This window comes from Eleginops maclovinus, chromosome 7, assembly GCF_036324505.1.
Source record: "Eleginops maclovinus isolate JMC-PN-2008 ecotype Puerto Natales chromosome 7, JC_Emac_rtc_rv5, whole genome shotgun sequence".
Classification (NCBI taxonomy): Eukaryota; Metazoa; Chordata; class Actinopteri; order Perciformes; family Eleginopidae; genus Eleginops; species Eleginops maclovinus.
Window position 1 is genome coordinate 3,291,700 of NC_086355.1, and position 17,740 is coordinate 3,309,439.

Sequence of the window (17,740 nt, forward strand, 5' to 3'; positions counted from 1 at the left end):
TGATTGTTCATTACAAAGTGCTTTATTAATGATATATTATTTAACTTCACATTGAATTAATCAAGAAAGACATTTCACAGCCTGGCATTGACAACACAATTAGTATTTATAAACTTTATGGAGTCATTAGTCAGATTATAAACACTTTATAAAGCTTCTTTATTAGTGAGATTATAAGCCCACATCACAGTTTAACTGCAGGCATCCTTATGGTGACGTGGAAAGGCAAACAGGTGAATTTATCCAGGCAAACAAAGTGATTTTAAAGAAGTCAGCACCATCGACTCTTCATATAACACAACACTTTATAAAGGGTGCTCATTAACAAGAGTGGATCCAGGCACGAAATGATCTTTTTACTGATGGCGCTGCAGCGAGTCGACCATTTAATGGCCTGCCGCGTCTTTTTTTGGCTCAAAATACTTTGGGAAAATAGGGCAAAAGCTCCCTTCTGTTGTCAGTTACAGTTCAGTCTATTGGTTTTAATATCCCAGGTAACTCTAGGGCTCTTTATGTTCCGGGCTGCATCGTGTCCAGTGATACTGATATCTGGGTCATCTGCCCCCCTGCTGCAGAGTCAGTAATCCGGCCCGCTGGTGGTACTGCTTCTGCTTGGCCTCTGAGATTTTTGCACACAGATCCACGGGCTTCTCGAAGAAGTTCACCAGCGCCTGTTCTGTGAGCAGCGACGCCAGGATCTGAGCGTAGCTGATCGTCCAATCGCTCTCCGATGAAGAGCTCCCAGCGTCCTCTGGGGTTTTCTCTGCTTTCACCTCCTCCGGGCCGCCGACCTCCGACCTCTGGCTGTGTCGGCGGTGTCCGGCCTCTCCGATCTGCAGCACGAGGCTGGTCACGGTGGCGATGGCCTGGAAGAGGTCGTTCTCCACCAGGTCGCCGTGGAACATGCTGTAGAGCGTCTTACAGAACTGGATGAACTCGCGCTGTGGAGGAGGAAGAAGAAGAAGAGCATTTGTACTTGCTGAAAAACACTTTTTATTATACTATATATCTATTATATAATTCTGTATGTTGCATCGCTGGAGGAGCCTGGGATTACAGATTAAACCAGCAATGGTATTCCATGTCTGAAGAGGACCTTAAGCCTTGCCCAGCATGCATTGGGTGAGAAACAGGTCATCAGGACTAACACACTGCGTAAAATTAGTCGGATTTGCAGCTGATTTCAGTTGTCTCTCTATTATTTATTAAAAAGAGATCAGGATATGAAGTAAAAGATCTACATACAGACTTCCCAGGTGAATAAAGAAAGCACCACTTAAAGAAAAGCTTTATTGTGTATTAAAACTCAAGTACAGTGTGTTTCCAGTACCTGGTTCATGAGCGGCAGAGGTTTCTCCACATCTTTCTCTCTCTGTTTGACCAGATCCTTCAGCATCTGCTTCAGCTGCTCCTGGTAGTCCTTCACCTCTCCTTCAACATCTGGAACAGCAGATTAAAATCATGACTGCATACGTCATTTACCAGTGTTTTAAATCATCTTTCCTAGAGGTTTGTGTTGTTGAAGTTCAGTAAACGGTCAGCAGAGGGCGGACATCAGACACACTTCAGCGTCTATTGCTTACTGTTGTTACGTCTCCCTCTTAGTTGCAAAGAATAAATTGGGATTTTGCGGATCTATTTTGGATTTCACGATGCCACGACACCTCGTCACTACGTAGTCCTCAAACTGGTAAACATGGCAGTGTGTGTGTGTACTGACCTGACGACGGATTAACAAAGAGCGGTCTGTTGGTGGACATCAGGGGGCTCTTCATCAGAGAGGGGTCATCCTCACTTTCTGTCAGAGCTGTGCGCACATACACACACACACACACACACACATACACACAGGCAGGTAGAGAGAGAGAGAGAGAGAGACGGGGGTGGCGTTCACATAATGACATAAGTATAAATCCATACATTCTCATAAAGCACACAGTATACCTTTCCCCTCCCATTTTCACACACACACACACACACACACACACACACGAAAGTAAACAAGTCCAATTCCAGCCTGACTTGAACCTCCTGACTTTCATCATTTAATTAACGTAATGACTGACCTGGTGGGATGTGCAGACGGTACAGCAGCCGGATCTTCTCATTCAGATCCTCGCAGTACAACGTGTCTGAGAGAGAGAGGGGGGGGGGGGTGTAAAGTATTAAAACAAATCAGATGTGCAAAAACTTTTAATGAAATGTTCCAAGATGACACAAACATGCAGACCACATGAATGTAAAGACAGAAAAAGAAACACACATTTAAATATAACCCCCCACCCCCCCACCCCACTTACCTAGCCAGCCGGCAAACTCCCTGAAGGTCACCAGGTTGTCGCAGTCCTGGTCCAGCAGTTGAAGGTCCGGTTGGCGATGGTGTCGGCGTGCTGCGTGGAGCCGCCGGGCCACGGGGCCAGCAGCCCGTAGAGGCTCTTGAACTGGGGCCGGTCCAGCCGGTACTGCCGCTCCATGTAGGAGTGACCCGAGTCTCCGTACTGCCAAGCGGCCGCCTCCGCCGCCGCCGCCGAGCTGCTGTCGCCCCAGTACAGACTGATGAAGTGCTCCGTCTGCAGGGAGAGGAACTACTTTGAAATACAGCTCTGAAAAAACACAGATTTTCAGGTTTCATGTCTCCATGCTTTAATGTTCAGAAAGCTCTTTATGTTTCTCATCCTGCCTGTGCTGCAGCACCTCTTTTCCCCCTCTGTCTGAAACCACAGCCCAGTCTGCTCTGATTTTTTCCAGAGCTTTATTTTGTTTCCATATAAATCTTAAGTTATTGTGTTTAAAATTATAAAGATTTTTAAGGAGGGATACCTTGAATAGGTCGTAGATATCCGCCAAGTTCTCTTGAGAGATGGAAACATCTGGAATCACCAACCTCAGCTGCACACGCACACACACACACACACACACACACACACACACACACACACACACACACACACACACACACACACACACACACACACACACACACACACACACACACACACACACACACACACACACACACACACACACACAGGAAGATAATTAGTGTAAAGTCAGAACGTGTGACAGTCAGACTTGTGGCTCTCAGTTTGCTCACAGCGTTTTCCTTCGTGGTGTCTTCGTGAGCCTGCAGCACTAGGATCCTGTGGCGACAGCGAAGCCTCTCGGTCTGCCTCACCGTCAGGTCTCCGAATTTCTGACAGAAGATATATTATAAATACTTACGTTGCATTGATGGAGGAACCTGGGACTAACGCCGCTGTAGTTGAGCATATTATCTGTGCCTCTCACCTGGTAGGACTCGTTGATGAGGTCGGTGATGTTGGTGTTTCCCACATCTGCCTCGCTGCTGCAGGTTTCCTCTGCAGTGGGCGGGGGTGATGACGGTGGGGAGGACATGGGGGAGGACGGGAGACAACACGACTCCTCACTTCCAACCTGGTCCAGAAAACTGCCAAAAAAAAACCACAGAGCAGAGTACTTTTACTTGTAACAAAGTATTACTATACACTGTTACTTCTACTTCTACCTAAGTACAAGACCTGAATACTTCTCCCACCTCTGAACCTAACCGCCCCAAACCCTGGTTTTGTACCTGGAGAGGATCATGAGCGCCTGCCCGTCGTCGGTGCAGGCGGACAGCGCCGCAGCGTTGGCGTCCAGAGCGGCCAGACCCAGTTGGAAGATGGCTTTGATCCCGTGGAAGAAGAAGCAGTCGACCACGCGGACGGCGCTGTGGAAGGGCAGCACGCTGAGGAAGAGGGTGAGGAACCAGGAGAGGGAGACAGAGGAGAGGGTGGAGAGGTCAGGAACATGCTCGGCCAGCTCCGGCAAGCGCTCCCGGATAAGCTCCTCGAACACGGACTGGTCCACCTGAGCTCCTGCGGGGGGGGGGTAATGGAGACAAACAGGATTTAAGAAGGGGAAGTGTGTTGTCAAATGTTATACAGAAAGCGACTCCCTCATACCTTTTGGAATAGTTGCAGCATTAAAAAGACTTGGGAGGATATTCAAAGATGTCTGTCCAAAAACATGCAACTGTGAAAGTGATTTTTCACCAGCAGTGAGTTTATATTCTGAGCAAAGTCCATCAGTTGTTGTATTAAATATAAAAGAATCAGCTGTTTTGTTGATTCTTGTGCTATTTACAAAAGTGGGTCTGATATTCATAGTTCTGACCACTAGATGGCAGCAAAAGCAAGGCATCCAGTCGGAGGGTTACTTAACTTACACAATCAGATCCCTATCAGCTGTTTAAAAGATTAAAACGATGATTAACAAACATGCCTTAGAGGGAAAATGACTTAATCTAAATAAGAAGTATTTGCTGTGCTGTTCAAACATGCATGTAGACAATCACCGATATTATTTAACTGCAAAAGAGTCAATTAATAACTTCAATGTGTGTCTTCAGTGGGTTGTGGAAATTGTTAATACTAAATCATTTTAAAAAAGATCTATCATCCAAATTCCCAGAAGACAATCGCTGCCGGTTCAAGGATGAACAGAAATATCTTGATATTTAAAGGAGGAGGAAATTGCTTCTGAAGCACCCCGCTGGTGATGAAGAAAGGGCTTCACAAACACAGGAAATGAGCCGTGTTGATTATAGAGGCCAACGATAAGCACTGTGTGTCTGAAAAGCAGCAGAATTAGACAAAACAACAACAACAACACACTGTGGTTACGTGACTTAAACAAAGAGCAGCTACTGTACGAGGATGAAGTGAACATATATTTTTACAGCTTGTTTTTTGGACGTCTCACCTATGACTCTGCGGTTGAAGTAGTCAGGCAGCATCCGCTCACAGACGGCCACCAGCAGCCAGAAAGCTTCTTCTTCTTTAGCGTAGAGCAGCAGCACCGAGGCCAGGATGTTCATCGACTGACCAGACAGAGTTTATAACAACTTTCAATTAAAATGAAGTGAAATAAACATGATGATGTGCAGCCACTGTGAGTACAGGAACCCCCAGGCGGTCACACCGCTATCTGTGCTCTGGCGCCCTCCTGTGGTCTGTACCTGACAGTATCCGATCTTGGGGTTGCGGTGGGCGTAGGCGGTGAGGACTCTTCTGAGCGCGGCGATGCCGGTGGGGTTCTGGAAGGCGGGATGGTCGGGCAGAGAGCGGTGGAGGTCCCGCTCGATCTCCTCTGTGGCCAGGCTGCTCTGACCCATGGACTTCTGCACCAGGCCGCTGTAGTACCCGGGGTGGGCCTCCAGCTCTGAGGACGCGTCTGCAGAAAAAAAAAAACGGGGAGACGGAGAGGATAAGCAAACATTTTGTCTTAGATAGAAAATGGTTGGGTATAAGATGCTAAAAGTTATTTCAAAGGTAAGGTTTTTGGAAAAGACTTCACATCTCTTTTACCTGACAGCGTCATCCACAGCTCCCCCCGCAGAGACTCTGGGATCCCCATGGCAACGAGTCTTTGGATCTTGTCGGTGCGGAACATGGTGACGCCGCGACCGAACTCCGAGAAGTGATCGTCCCACAGACGCTCCTTACCCTCCTCCATGCTCTGAATCCACACACACACACACACACACACACACACACACACACACACACACACACACACACACACACACACACACACACACACACACACACACACACACACACACACACACACACACACACACACACACACACACACACACACACACACACACACAGTTAATTTTTTTTTTTTTTTATTAAAAAATACAATAATTTGAAAATAAAATAAAATGGAAAAAATAAAAATACAAATAAAATAAAATAAATATAAACTTATAATAAAAACCAAAATTAATTAATTAATAAAACATGAATTCATGAGTAAATAAATGCATGTTAAGGTCAGTGCAGTAATCTGGGTAAACTGATTTTCTGATTGAATGAATTAACTGGTTGCAGAACAGACTCCTCTCCACCTTGTTGCCGTTGGCTCCCGGTTGGTTTAGGTGGAAGGCCGTCATCAGAGCCTCGCTGTTGACGGTGTTTCGAAGAACCTGCTCCTCTTTCTCCTCTTCATCAGATTGCCCGGTGTCGTAGTAGAAGGTGTAATAAGGTGTCGGGGACTTCTAAAAAAAGAAAAGAGAAGAACTAAAAGTTATTTTCTGCCCAATCACTGAGCTTATACGCTTTCCCTGGCCCATAAGCAACCTTTTCATAAAGACAAATCCATCGAAAACAGAATCAATTAAATAAAAAATTGGTCTCCTGCCACACGTACCAGGCTCCTCTTGCCGTGCTTCTTGCCGCGGAACATGGCCTGTTTCCACTGCAGCGATCGGAGTCTGGTGTTAAGGTTCTCCACCAGCTCGTCCCGGTCCTGCAGCTCGATCAGCTGGAAGGCCTTCTTACTGCGGACGCTCACGATGACGGGGTGAGGCAGCAGGCTGGTGCTCTCCGCTTTCTCTATGGACAACACCTGAGGGAGGAAGAAAAGCATCAAAATAAATAAATAAATCGTAATATTTATGCCTTTGCAGCGACAAAATTCCCATTGAAATTTGTTGCTTAAGAGGCTAAGTCTGGTTCATATTTGTGACTTGTTCCCAATGAGCAGTCCGTACTAAAGATCTCATTGCATCCAATTTAATTCAAGCAAATAAACAAACAATTACAGCAAGGTAAACTAAAGATATCTGAACCAAATCACCCTCTTTGTCAAGGGACTAATGTGGTGTAAACAAATAATGATAAGAATGGAAATATCAACAATGGCTAAACGTTGTCATGTGATTTATCAGCTCCGTAATATTTATTCTTCTGACTGTTAAACATTTGAACTTGTCCTTTAACAAGCTAAACACCGTGTGCATAACTTCAGAAAGTAACACCGCCCTCTGCACTGTAATGTGTGAACATTAGCAGCCACTCTGTGTGTTACTCTTTAACCAGCAGCGGGCCGAGTAAACACACACTGTTTAACAAGCTAACCCAACAATACATGATAGAAAAGACAGAATATCTCAGAAACACTCCTGAGTTCAGTCTCTCAGGGTCAAAGGACAGACTCATAACTGTACAAGAAGAGGGGGAAGTGAAGTGTCGCTACAGTGGACCGGCAGAAGGAGATTGTGTCATATCTATCATTCGTTTTCAGCGTCCAGAAACACACACACTTCTGGAAGTCAGAGGTGGTTATCACTCAATACTAATAAAGTCACATGATCAATGTTCCTGGACTTCTGTTTCTTACTTCCCGTAGGTCTTTACAGTGCACATTATGACAGAGAAATAAAAAAGATATGACTGTAATAACCTGTAAATGCAGCTATATCCTTTCATAAACCTGGCCTAGTTTACTTATGATCTTATGAGGCGTTCAAAGACACCATCCTGGGAGTAATCCTGAACATTGTAGACTCTGGAGAGCCACCTTAAATGCACCATTGGCTCTTCTGTAGAACTAAGTTAGAAAACATACAATAATGCTTCATCAGAACCCCTCATTTGGGTCCAGATGTTCATGTCAGGCTCCCTGGTCTTTGAATCTGAGGAACAGTGGTGCATGATCCGTACCTCTGAGAGGGGGATGAGCAGGGTGCAGGTGCCCTCCTCCCTGCTGGAGAAGCACAGGTAGCTGTCGGTGGTGTACAGGGTCCCGGCGGTGTGGCAGCGAGCGTGGGGGGTCCACACCGAACAGGAGGCCACCTCGTGGAGTCCCTCACCCCGAGGGAGTCGAAACAAAGCCAGCACGTACTCCCTTATCGCCTGCTCCTCCAGGATCCTGGGGAGGGAGATGATGAGGGGGGGAAATGATGAAGGAATCAGTTTAAAACGACGTTTTTAGGTGATAGAAAATGTAGGAAATAGAAAATAAATACAAGAAAGAATAAAAATAATTTGAAAAAAAATCAATCAAATAATTGAGTAAAATAAAAAAGTTACGTTATAATAAAAACAAAAATTAAATAATACATACATGAATAAATAACAAGAGTTTTTACTTTATTTCTTGGCTAAAAGTTTCACCTGCATGGTTATTTCCTACTTGGCAGTACTCCTGTCTCAGCAGTGGCTCAGTAAGTAGGGGCTTGGACTGGGAATCGTAGGGTCGCCGGTTCAAGTCCCCGAACAGACTTGAAAAAATATGGAAAGTACTACTTAGAGCTACTTGGAGAGGTCCCAGTTCACCTCCTATGCCCTGCTGTGGTGCCCTTGAGCAAGGCACCAGACACCTCCAATCCCCCCTCCCCGTTGCTCCCCGGGCGCTGCACAATAGCTGCCCACTGCTCCTAGTACTAGGATGGGTTAAATGCAGAGGACCAATTTCACTGTGTGTGCTCTGCTGTGTGCATGGATGTGACTAATAAAGAGGGTTTCATCCTCCGATTCTTCTCCTTCTACTTTCTCATTTTACCCCATTCTGGACTCTCTGTGGTTTCTCTGCCGTTTCCATCTCTTGATGTTTGTATGCTCAGATTAATCTGAGCCACAGTCAGTACAGTTTCTATTCAGAGGTGCAAGAAAAGCTATTTCTGTGTTGTGGTTTTGCCACCAACATACATCTGATCTGTAACTTAGGTTTCTTTTAACTCCACTTCCTGTTTTGGTTTCAAGGTTTTTACATAAACAGAAATACATAACCGTGTGTATCATACTGAGAGTAAAGAGCCAGTGTGTAAGAATACAACACAGATCTCATCGGTGTCTTAACTCAGCCATCTGTTAAGACTTGTAGAAACAGAGGAGGCTTTTCTCGTCGTTTACTTGCAATGAATCGTATAAGTGACGCACCTTTCCTTCAAACAGGTATAAAATATCGAGAATATTTCAGGTGAATGAGCCTCTACTGTCAGTAACACTGCATCAGCTTCAAATAAGTCACATTTTTCTAAGTGTGGCAGACAAACGTGAGAAATATTTAGATTTTTATTGGCCAAAGTGAAGTCAAAACGGGAGGTTTTCAGTCTGCGACAAAAAGATTGATAGACTTTGTTGAAGTGGTATCATTGGAGAGCTTGTTCCAACATTTTGAGCCAGGATAGCAATCAGTAGCCGAGAACCTTAGCTTTAAGTAGTACAATCTGAGCCGTTTCCAAATGTGTTTATGTAGGGTTACAGGTCTGTTCTACGATGGTAACGGGTGTGCCTGTATCCCCTGAATTATGACCTCTCTATAAGGGTTTTATTCAAATGTACAGTAAAGCATATGCGGTCCTCTGGGGTCAAATTGTAAAATAATTCAATATTTTTGCCTTTTTTTAAATCAGAATTGATGTTTTATTCCGTGTGAATGAAGTCTTTCAAAACAAACATGTAAAAAAACTTACAGTACAACTAGTAATAAGTCAGAGTAAGGTTTGCTTAAATTGTGTAGCACAGATTTGATTATTTACACTGTATGTATACTATTGTAGCGTCAATCACACATGAGGACAGCTCCAATTCTCTCAGAGTCTAAGAGAAGATCGAGGAGATATTCCCCAGTTTTGTTACTTAATGTCCTGCCCTGCGCTGAAAACAAAGCAGGAGACGTCACTGTGCAGCACACAGTGGTGCAACAGATCTTATTTTATGCAATAATCCAATGGATAAATCCCATTGCTTTCTAGACAAGGACCCCTGGCGATTCTTACTTCTGGGTCAATCTACAAAAATCCATCGTCCCTGCACCGCTCTGTTAGTCTCCAATGAGCCAGGTGTTAGTATCATAGAGCGCTCTGACCTCTTGGTGATGCGCGTCGGCTGCTGCAGGACTCGGTCCAGCTCCAGGCCTTCGCTGTCCAGCAGCCGCCTGAGTGCGATGTCAGCCAGCTGACCTATGACCCCGAACGCCTCGTCCAGGTTCAGGAACATGGAGAACTCCCTCTGTCTCTGCCGGGTGTTGATCCTGATGGCCTCCGTCATCAGACCGGTGGAGACCCGCTCCAACCGCGTCACCTCCGCCCAGGGAATCACAAACTTCACTGAGGAGAGATAAAGACCGGAAGACCAATTAAAGGGAAACTGTAATCCCTAAAATACGTTAGAATGATGATTTTTGGGCCAATATCTTTGGCGTACAGACCTTCCTTCCCAAGCAGGAAGGCGTAGAAGGCCAGGTGGTTGATGCTGAGGTAGAGGAAGCCCTGCCGTGGCACCCTGCCCTTCCAGCAGCAGCAGGAGTAATACGTCACCAGCTTCTCCGACGACGGGAGGCCAAAGTGCAGCTCGAACTTCCTCAGCAGCTCCCTGAACTTTTCCGGGTCTTCCTCCTGAGCCGCCTGGCGCCCCCGGACCTCCTCAGCGATAAGACCCTGCATTGGAGGAAACATTAATAAAGGGTTTCATCGTCATGTACATAACATTCAGCTGTTCCTTTTATTAAAGAGTTTTACAGTTACTGCAATACCAACCAAACTTTCCCTCTGGGTTTAGTAGAAAATCTGCCTCATTGGGCAGGATAATAGTGACAAAATGTAAACTTCTTAGAGCATATTATGCTTTCTGGGGGTTTTCCTTTCCTGTAGTGTGTTATATAGGTTGTGCATGTAAATGACTAAAAATCCAAAACAGTTACCCCAAAAAATTTCCTTTTTAAATCCTTGTTTTACCCACAGGGAAAGCTTTGTCAACACATCTTATTTACACTTCAGATTTAAGCCCGCATCAGTCGGTTTCACACCTTGACTTTTCCTCTGACAAAGCTGGCGACATCCTCCTTGTTCTCAAACACAGACAGCGAGTGCAGCAGGTTGTGGACCAGCCAGTCCCAGTGCTTATTCACCTCCTCTATGGCGGCTCCTGGGAGACAAGAAGATAAAAAAAGGAGATGATTTCAAAAGCAACGACCCATCTGATGAGACAGATGAGAGCACAGAAATCAAACCCAGACAAAACAACACTGAGCCCTACCTGGAATATCTGATAGGGTTTGGAAATATATCTTACACTTTGATATCAACACATGAGGGTAGATATCGTCTTAGATTTTGGGTGACATACTGTAGTAAAATATGGAGTCTTTTATTTGTTTTAAAGTCTGCTTTACAAAATATGTTCCATACCGTAAAATCTTACTGTGTTGCACTTCATATTTTACAGAAGCACCAATAGTGAAGTCTACAATTTAAAAAGCTTGATTGTCATAAATACAACAACAGCTACAGTCCAAGGTTCCTCCAAATATGCAACATAGGTATACTATTAAAGAGACGTAATAATGCAAGAAATAGAAATTAAAATAGTGCAAGAAAATGTTTCAATGCTGCAAATAAAATGCAGAAATGAGTAGACTGTATACGCCTTAAAAAGAGTAGAAACTGAAGGTAAAATAAATACTGTGGAATAAAATACTGCATATATATAAATACATATTGGGTGTGTATTTTGATAAACATTGAGATTTCTGAGTATGCATTGTGGTTCGTCTCACCGCTGGCCATGACCCAGCTGACCTGGGATCCGGGGACCTGGAGCAGGATGCGGAAAGGAGTGACCCTGGCGTTGGAGTCCAGCACCGTGTCCAGCGCCCCTACCAGGAGACCTGCGGAGACGACAGGACACAGAGAAAAAAGATGTGATATGCAAAACAACAAAACCAGCAGTGAGAGGTTCAATCTGTGCGGAGGGAAGCAGAAACTAGGGGAGATCTCGTAAACTGTTCTGTAGAGACGTTAAGATGATCTGAATCCATTCAGCATTTTGTGGAACTAACTTCAAGCTGATTTAAATATTCTACTCACGTTACAATGATGGTTTAGCATTGCTTAAAAACTGTTAATCTAACATATTAATCCACATTCAAATGAACTTTAAATCTCTACAGTCGAACAGAGGGAGAAGTGAGGAGTTCAAACACAGGCAGCAATATTTCACAGCTGGATTACAGAAATACACAGGTGTAAAATATGCAGAGAGGTTCAGAGAAGAGGCAGCACAACAAAACAGAAACAGACAACAAGAAATCTGCCTTTTCTATGTTGCTTATTTGGCAACAGGTAGTTAAGATTATGCCTTAAGAGGGGGGTTGAAAAGTCATAATTGTAGTTGCATGCATTTAGAAACAAACGTTAGAAGCTGGGTTTTCCCTCCTTTATCAGCCAGATCAGCCAAACCTGCAACAACATAACCTGCCTTTCAAATAGTTCAAAGTTATGTCTGTAGAAGATGAGGGCAGTGGCTCGGTGCACAGGACGAACCAAGTGAGACATGCAGAACAAAGGAGAGGGGGATCAGTATCAGTTCTCCGGCGTAATGGCGGATAGGGTCATGACATAACTGAAAAGCGTCAGGTATGTCAGCCTGTAAAAGCTGCAGTGAAACTGTCGAGAAGGGGCTTTTCCACCTTTGGGAAGTAGGCTTTTAGTTCATTTTACAATCATTACATTCAGGCTGTATGTCACATTACATATCAGCGTAAAATACCATCTGTTGTTAGCTTGAATCCAGAAGAATACCAGCTTTGTTAGTGGAGGCAGGTGTAGATGTGTAGAGATAACGTGTCTGGCTCTCAGCCAAATGTAAACCATATCTCAGAGTCAAAGTCGAGCTGCATGGAGCTGTGCGGCCGGCCGCCCAGCAACACAAAACCATCCGTCTGTCAGCACAAAGCCTGCAGGGGTTTCCAGGGGGAGACTTTCACGAGAGAGGAGTCAATATGAATCACTGCCTTTCTTTGCTAATGGTGGGGGAACACTGCCGAGGAGACAGAGAGACGACAGCTTGGGAATGCATCACAGCTAGTCATGTGTGTGGCTATGTGTTGTGTTGCTTTTAGGTTTTAGGTCTTTAGATTTTAGGAATATTAAAGAAAGCTTAAAGGGGCTCTATGATGCTATGGTTCATGTTCATATTTCTATCTCTACTGTCTCCATGCTTTAATGTTCAGAAAGCTCTTTATTTTCTCATACTGCCTGTGCTGCAGCACCTCTTTTCACCCTCTGTCTGAAACCAGAGCCCAGTCTGCTCTGATTGGTTGGATGGAGTTAGCTTAGAGATGTTCCACCCCTTAGCCTATCACGGACAATGTGTTGGAGCGCTAGCCAATAGAAGCGCTAGTGTTACAGAGTGATGTCACTGTCATCCAGAAGTAAACAAAGGAGGCTGGAGAGAAACTTCCTCTGGAGGGAACACAGAGGTTTTAGCCTTTGTAGACCATTTACATGCACACAAACCTATACAACACACAACAGGGAAGGGACAACCCTAAAAGCATAATAGGGCCTCCATAAGAGATAAGTATTTGCTTAGAAATAAAACAGGGTTTGGTATGTGGGATTTATCAGCTGCAGATGTTTAGTTGCCCTGCCCTTCACAGATATCCTTAGTATGTCATCGCCGCTGCTTTCAGATCTCTCTCAGTTTATGATTGAATCTTTTAAGCTATAAACCTTTATTTCTAAATCATAGTGCGATAATACTCGCTCTGCGGTGGTTTCCTCTGCAGGAATGCCGGAGAGGAGCTGACTGAATGTTGAACGACGTGACAAAAGGACTTGAGCTTTCACCCGCTCTCGCTATGGGAACAGTGGGAACAAACACATACACAAAGTAAACCCCGGGCAGGAAGTTCCTACTATTCTGTTTTATGAGAAGAGCAACCGCTTGGTTTCCCCACACAGGGAAGAAGAAGGAGCATAAACAAGCAGTCTGTGTGAGCTGCCTGTCTGGTTTAATGACATGAAGTGTCCCTCATCGTGTAAATCTACTGAACAACGTGTCGGTGCAGCCGGTGTAGAGATACTGAACACAGAGAGGAAGCGAGGCGGAGGAAACAGCAAACATGTCGTCAGGGAAGCTAGGTGGGAAACAGAAAGACGGCTGCAGCTGCAAACAGCACGTGGTCAGAAATTTGTACAGTGATCACTAAATACAGAAAGACAGGATCAATTTTACAGAGAGAGAAATCTCAAATATGGCAGCATTATGACCACTGAATGAAATCACTGTGCAAGTTTGGGAAACTGAGCTCTCACCATGCGCGGATAATAACTGACTCTCGTTAGTAAGCATCTCTTTATTAGTACCATTTGGAAGTGCTTTATTTGAGTATTTCCATTAAATGCTACTGTATACTTCTACTTCACTACCTTTAACAGGGATATTGTTACTTCACTTAACATCTATTTACCATACTCAGGGACTTTTCTCTACTTTTAACAAAATGCATCTGTGAAAATAAGAGGAGTGGTTTTTAAAAAAGGTACAAAAAGGTGAAATTATCAAATATTTTATAAAAACTCAATCATTTTTTATAAAATTGCTACTTGATGCAACAATATCTAAACGTGTTACTACCAAAGGCATATTTGAGAGGTTAAAAACAGAGCCTTTTCTGCAGTTTCATTACTCCTAAAAACAGATGGTGATTATTTATCTGTCAATGGGCAATCTGATTGAATCATGGCTGCAGCTTTGACCCTCTAACCCCGCTTTTCTTTAACCATGCACATTGCAAGTAGGTGTGGTAGCCCCCATCCCCACACACACACACACACACACACACACACACTCTTCTTCTAATCTTGGCTTTGAGGCCTGTGTGAAACATCTTTACAGGAAGTGAGAAAGTCTGGATTTTACACAAAGGACTGTTGCAAGCTTTTTGTCAGAAATGGTCACAGAGTTTTAACTACAGTTGGAGCAAAAAGCTGATTCAATTCTTTAAATAAAGTTAGTAAGGAATCAGTTGCCATAGTAAAACACAGACTGTGGTAAATCCGGGGCTTTCCGGAGAAACTCACGGATCCAAAATTCCCAGCATTTATGTTAACTTTTGAATCCTTCTCTCTGTGTGACCCCCTTGTGATTTTTGCCTGCTGCCTCTTTCCTGTTGTTCCTATTGTTGTTGTTTACTTGTTTTCCGGAAAACTGGATTTCTCTGGCTTCTCCATTGTTGTCCCAGTTTACCGGTTTACTTGTGATCAGAGGTGGGAGAAGTACTCAGATCTTGTTCAGTAGAAGTACCAGAGTGTAGGAATACTCTGTTACAGTAAAAGTCCTGCATTCAAAATGTAAAAGTACTCAGATCTTGAACTTGAGTAAAGTAGAAGTACTCAGATCTTGTACTTGAGTAAAGTAGAAGTACTCAGATCTTGTACTTGAGTAAAGTAGAAGTACTCAGATCTTGTACTTGAGTAAAGTAGAAGTACTCAGATCTTGTACTTGAATAAAGTAGAAGTACTCAGGTCTTGTACTTGAGTAAAGTAGAAGTACTCAGATCTTGAACTTGAGTAAAGTAGAAGTACTCAGATCTTGTACTTGAGTAAAGTAGAAGTACTCAGGTCTTGTACTTGAGTAAAGTAGAAGTACTCAGATCTTGTACTTGAGTAAAGTAGAAGTACTCAGATCTTGTACTTGAGTAAAGTAGAAGTACTTCAGATCTTGTACTTGAGTAAAGTAGAAGTACTCAGATCTTGTACTTGAGTAAAGTAGAAGTACTCAGATCTTGTACTTGAGTAAAGTAGAAGTACTCAGATCTTGTACTTGAGTAAAGTAGAAGTATTCAGATCTTGTACTTGAGTAAAGTAGAAGTACTCAGATCTTGAACTTGAGTAAAGTAGAAGTACTCAGATCTTGAACTTGAGTAAAAGTAGAAGTACTCAGGTCTTGAACTTGAGTAAAGTAGAAGTACTCAGATCTTGAACTTGAGTAAAGTAGAAGTACTCAGGTCTTGTACTTGAGTAAAGTAGAAGTACTCAGGTCTTGAACTTGAGTAAAGTAGAAGTACTCAGATCTTGTACTTGAGTAAAGTAGAAGTACTCAGATCTTGTACTTGAGTAAAGTAGAAGTACTCAGATCTTGTACTTGAGTAAAGTAGAAGTACCAGAGTGTAGGAATACTCTGTCACAGTAAAAGTATTCTAAATGTTCCTCCAGTGAAAGTAGAAAGTACTCTCCTCTAAATGTACTTAAAGTAGCGACAGTAAAAGTAGTCATTGTCTGATTGGTCCATTTCAGAATAATATCTCTGATATGTTTTATAATGATTGATCATTAAAGTGTTCTCAGAGCTGGTAAAGGTGCAGCTAGTTTGAATGGCTTTGTATACTGCAGGGTAGCTGCTGGATTTACTGCAGGTGAACTACAGTCTGATTTAAGGGCTGATTATATTTACCATCATTCATCCAGATCTGTAAAGTAACTAAAGGTACATTTTGTGGAGTGAAAGTACATGATTTACCCATGAATTGTAGTACAGTTGAAGTACAAAGAGGCTAAACATGAAAACACCTAAGTAAAGTAATAGTCTCTTTAAATTGTACTTCAATCTATTTTTTGCTTGTGTTTTTTTTTACCTGTGATCCTCCCTTGTGTGTGTTGTAGTTTGTTCTTGTTGTTGTTGTTGTTTACCTGTGATCCTGCCTGTGGGCTCTCCATGTCCTCTCCTCCTCTGCAGGAGAAAGAAGTCGTTGCTCCTCACGGTCACCCAGAGCTTCAGAGCGTTTTTCAGCAGAACTTCCTCCGGGTTAAGCCACATTTCTTCCCGCAGGGAGGGACCGGAGGGAGTCCCTCCACCGTCCCTGTGTTTACAGCTGCGGTGAGTAAACTCCTCTTCCCCCGGCTGTGGAGCGTCCTGCTCGGCTCTACAGCTGCGGGTTTTCGGTGTTTTCCATGATTCTCCTGAGGACAGCTGCAGGCTTCATTCGCCTCACGTCTGCTGCTTCTCACCCGATCTGCAGCAGCTGTACACACCACACAGAGATCCTCTATTGGAGAAGATGACTCACTCTGGAGTTGAGCAGTAGTTAATAAATATCTCCAAATATTCATACTTTTTGTTTATTAAGATATTGTGTTTTTTAAAGAAAAATATTCAGCTCACTCTTAAATGTTTGGACACTGGCTGTAGTTGAGCAGATATTTTTTAAATGTTTAATAAGTATTGACAAATATGAATACAATATTTTAAAATGTTTAATAAAAATATAATATTATCATTTAATATCAGGAAAATATTCTTAATAAATATTAATGCCTTTTTATAGATATACGTTCATGTTTTTATAGTTTTCAAACCCATAAACAGAATATAGCACAATAAAACCTGAATAAAACCTTGATTGCTTTCATTTTAGAATAAAAAGCTGACAGCAATTACTGTCTGATAAATACATGTTGTTGTAAATGTGTACCACCCTGCGTGTTTGTTTTAGTTGTAGTGTTTTTACTAGGCTATGCATTTTATTAAAATATATGTTTTAATATATTTAGCTAAGCATTTTCTACTTTGTTTTTATGTTTGGTTGTGGACTATAACACTTGCATAGCCCACAATGTATATCTTAACGAGATAATGTTATGTGTAAGAATAATCACAAACTGAATCTGGCAATATCCTTCATCTTCAATAAAATAAAACCACACATTGACAATCAGCTCATTATGGTTCACTTACATGCCCTCTTTTAAAAACTGTGGACCAAACATATTTTGTTCCCACTGTTTTGTTGTCATAAAAGACATTTACAAAAGGAAAATATTCCCCCAAAAAATTAAACACAAAAGTGGCGTTTGTGGTTCCTTGAAATCAGGGTCAGAGTGAGAGCTCTTCGTTTTTCTCATACTACTCTTCCGCATTTCACTGACTTTCCCTTCCGGTAAATATGCACTAGCCCTCCTGTGATTGGCTGTTCAACTGACACAACGTTCAGGTGCTCAAGGCTTTAATCATGACACAAAAGTTTATTGACTATTTACTATTTTTTTTACATTTCTTCACACTTTTACCACTTCAAAAACCGCACAGTCATTCATATTATAAATTCATATATTACTGTACATAATATGTGTACAATAACTGGACCCCTTCTTAATGTATTT

The 17,740-nt window shown here is 42.9% G+C and overlaps 1 protein-coding gene across 1 annotated transcript; it reads right to left on the reverse strand.

Moving 5' to 3' along the window:
* Nucleotides 1–16,609, reverse strand: LOC134867683 (TBC1 domain family member 8). The gene is given in 21 exon segments (XM_063888431.1): nt 1–941; nt 1,331–1,440; nt 1,721–1,807; nt 2,067–2,132; nt 2,301–2,360; nt 2,363–2,570; nt 2,821–2,889; nt 3,095–3,193; nt 3,289–3,448; nt 3,593–3,878; nt 4,765–4,882; nt 5,021–5,235; nt 5,370–5,520; nt 5,918–6,067; nt 6,220–6,417; nt 7,515–7,722; nt 9,664–9,904; nt 10,006–10,234; nt 10,603–10,721; nt 11,353–11,463; nt 16,271–16,609. Coding segments are annotated over 21 exon segments (3,399 nt in total). The 5' UTR covers nt 16,398–16,609; the 3' UTR covers nt 1–554.
* Nucleotides 16,610–17,740: the final 1,131 nt, after the last annotated feature.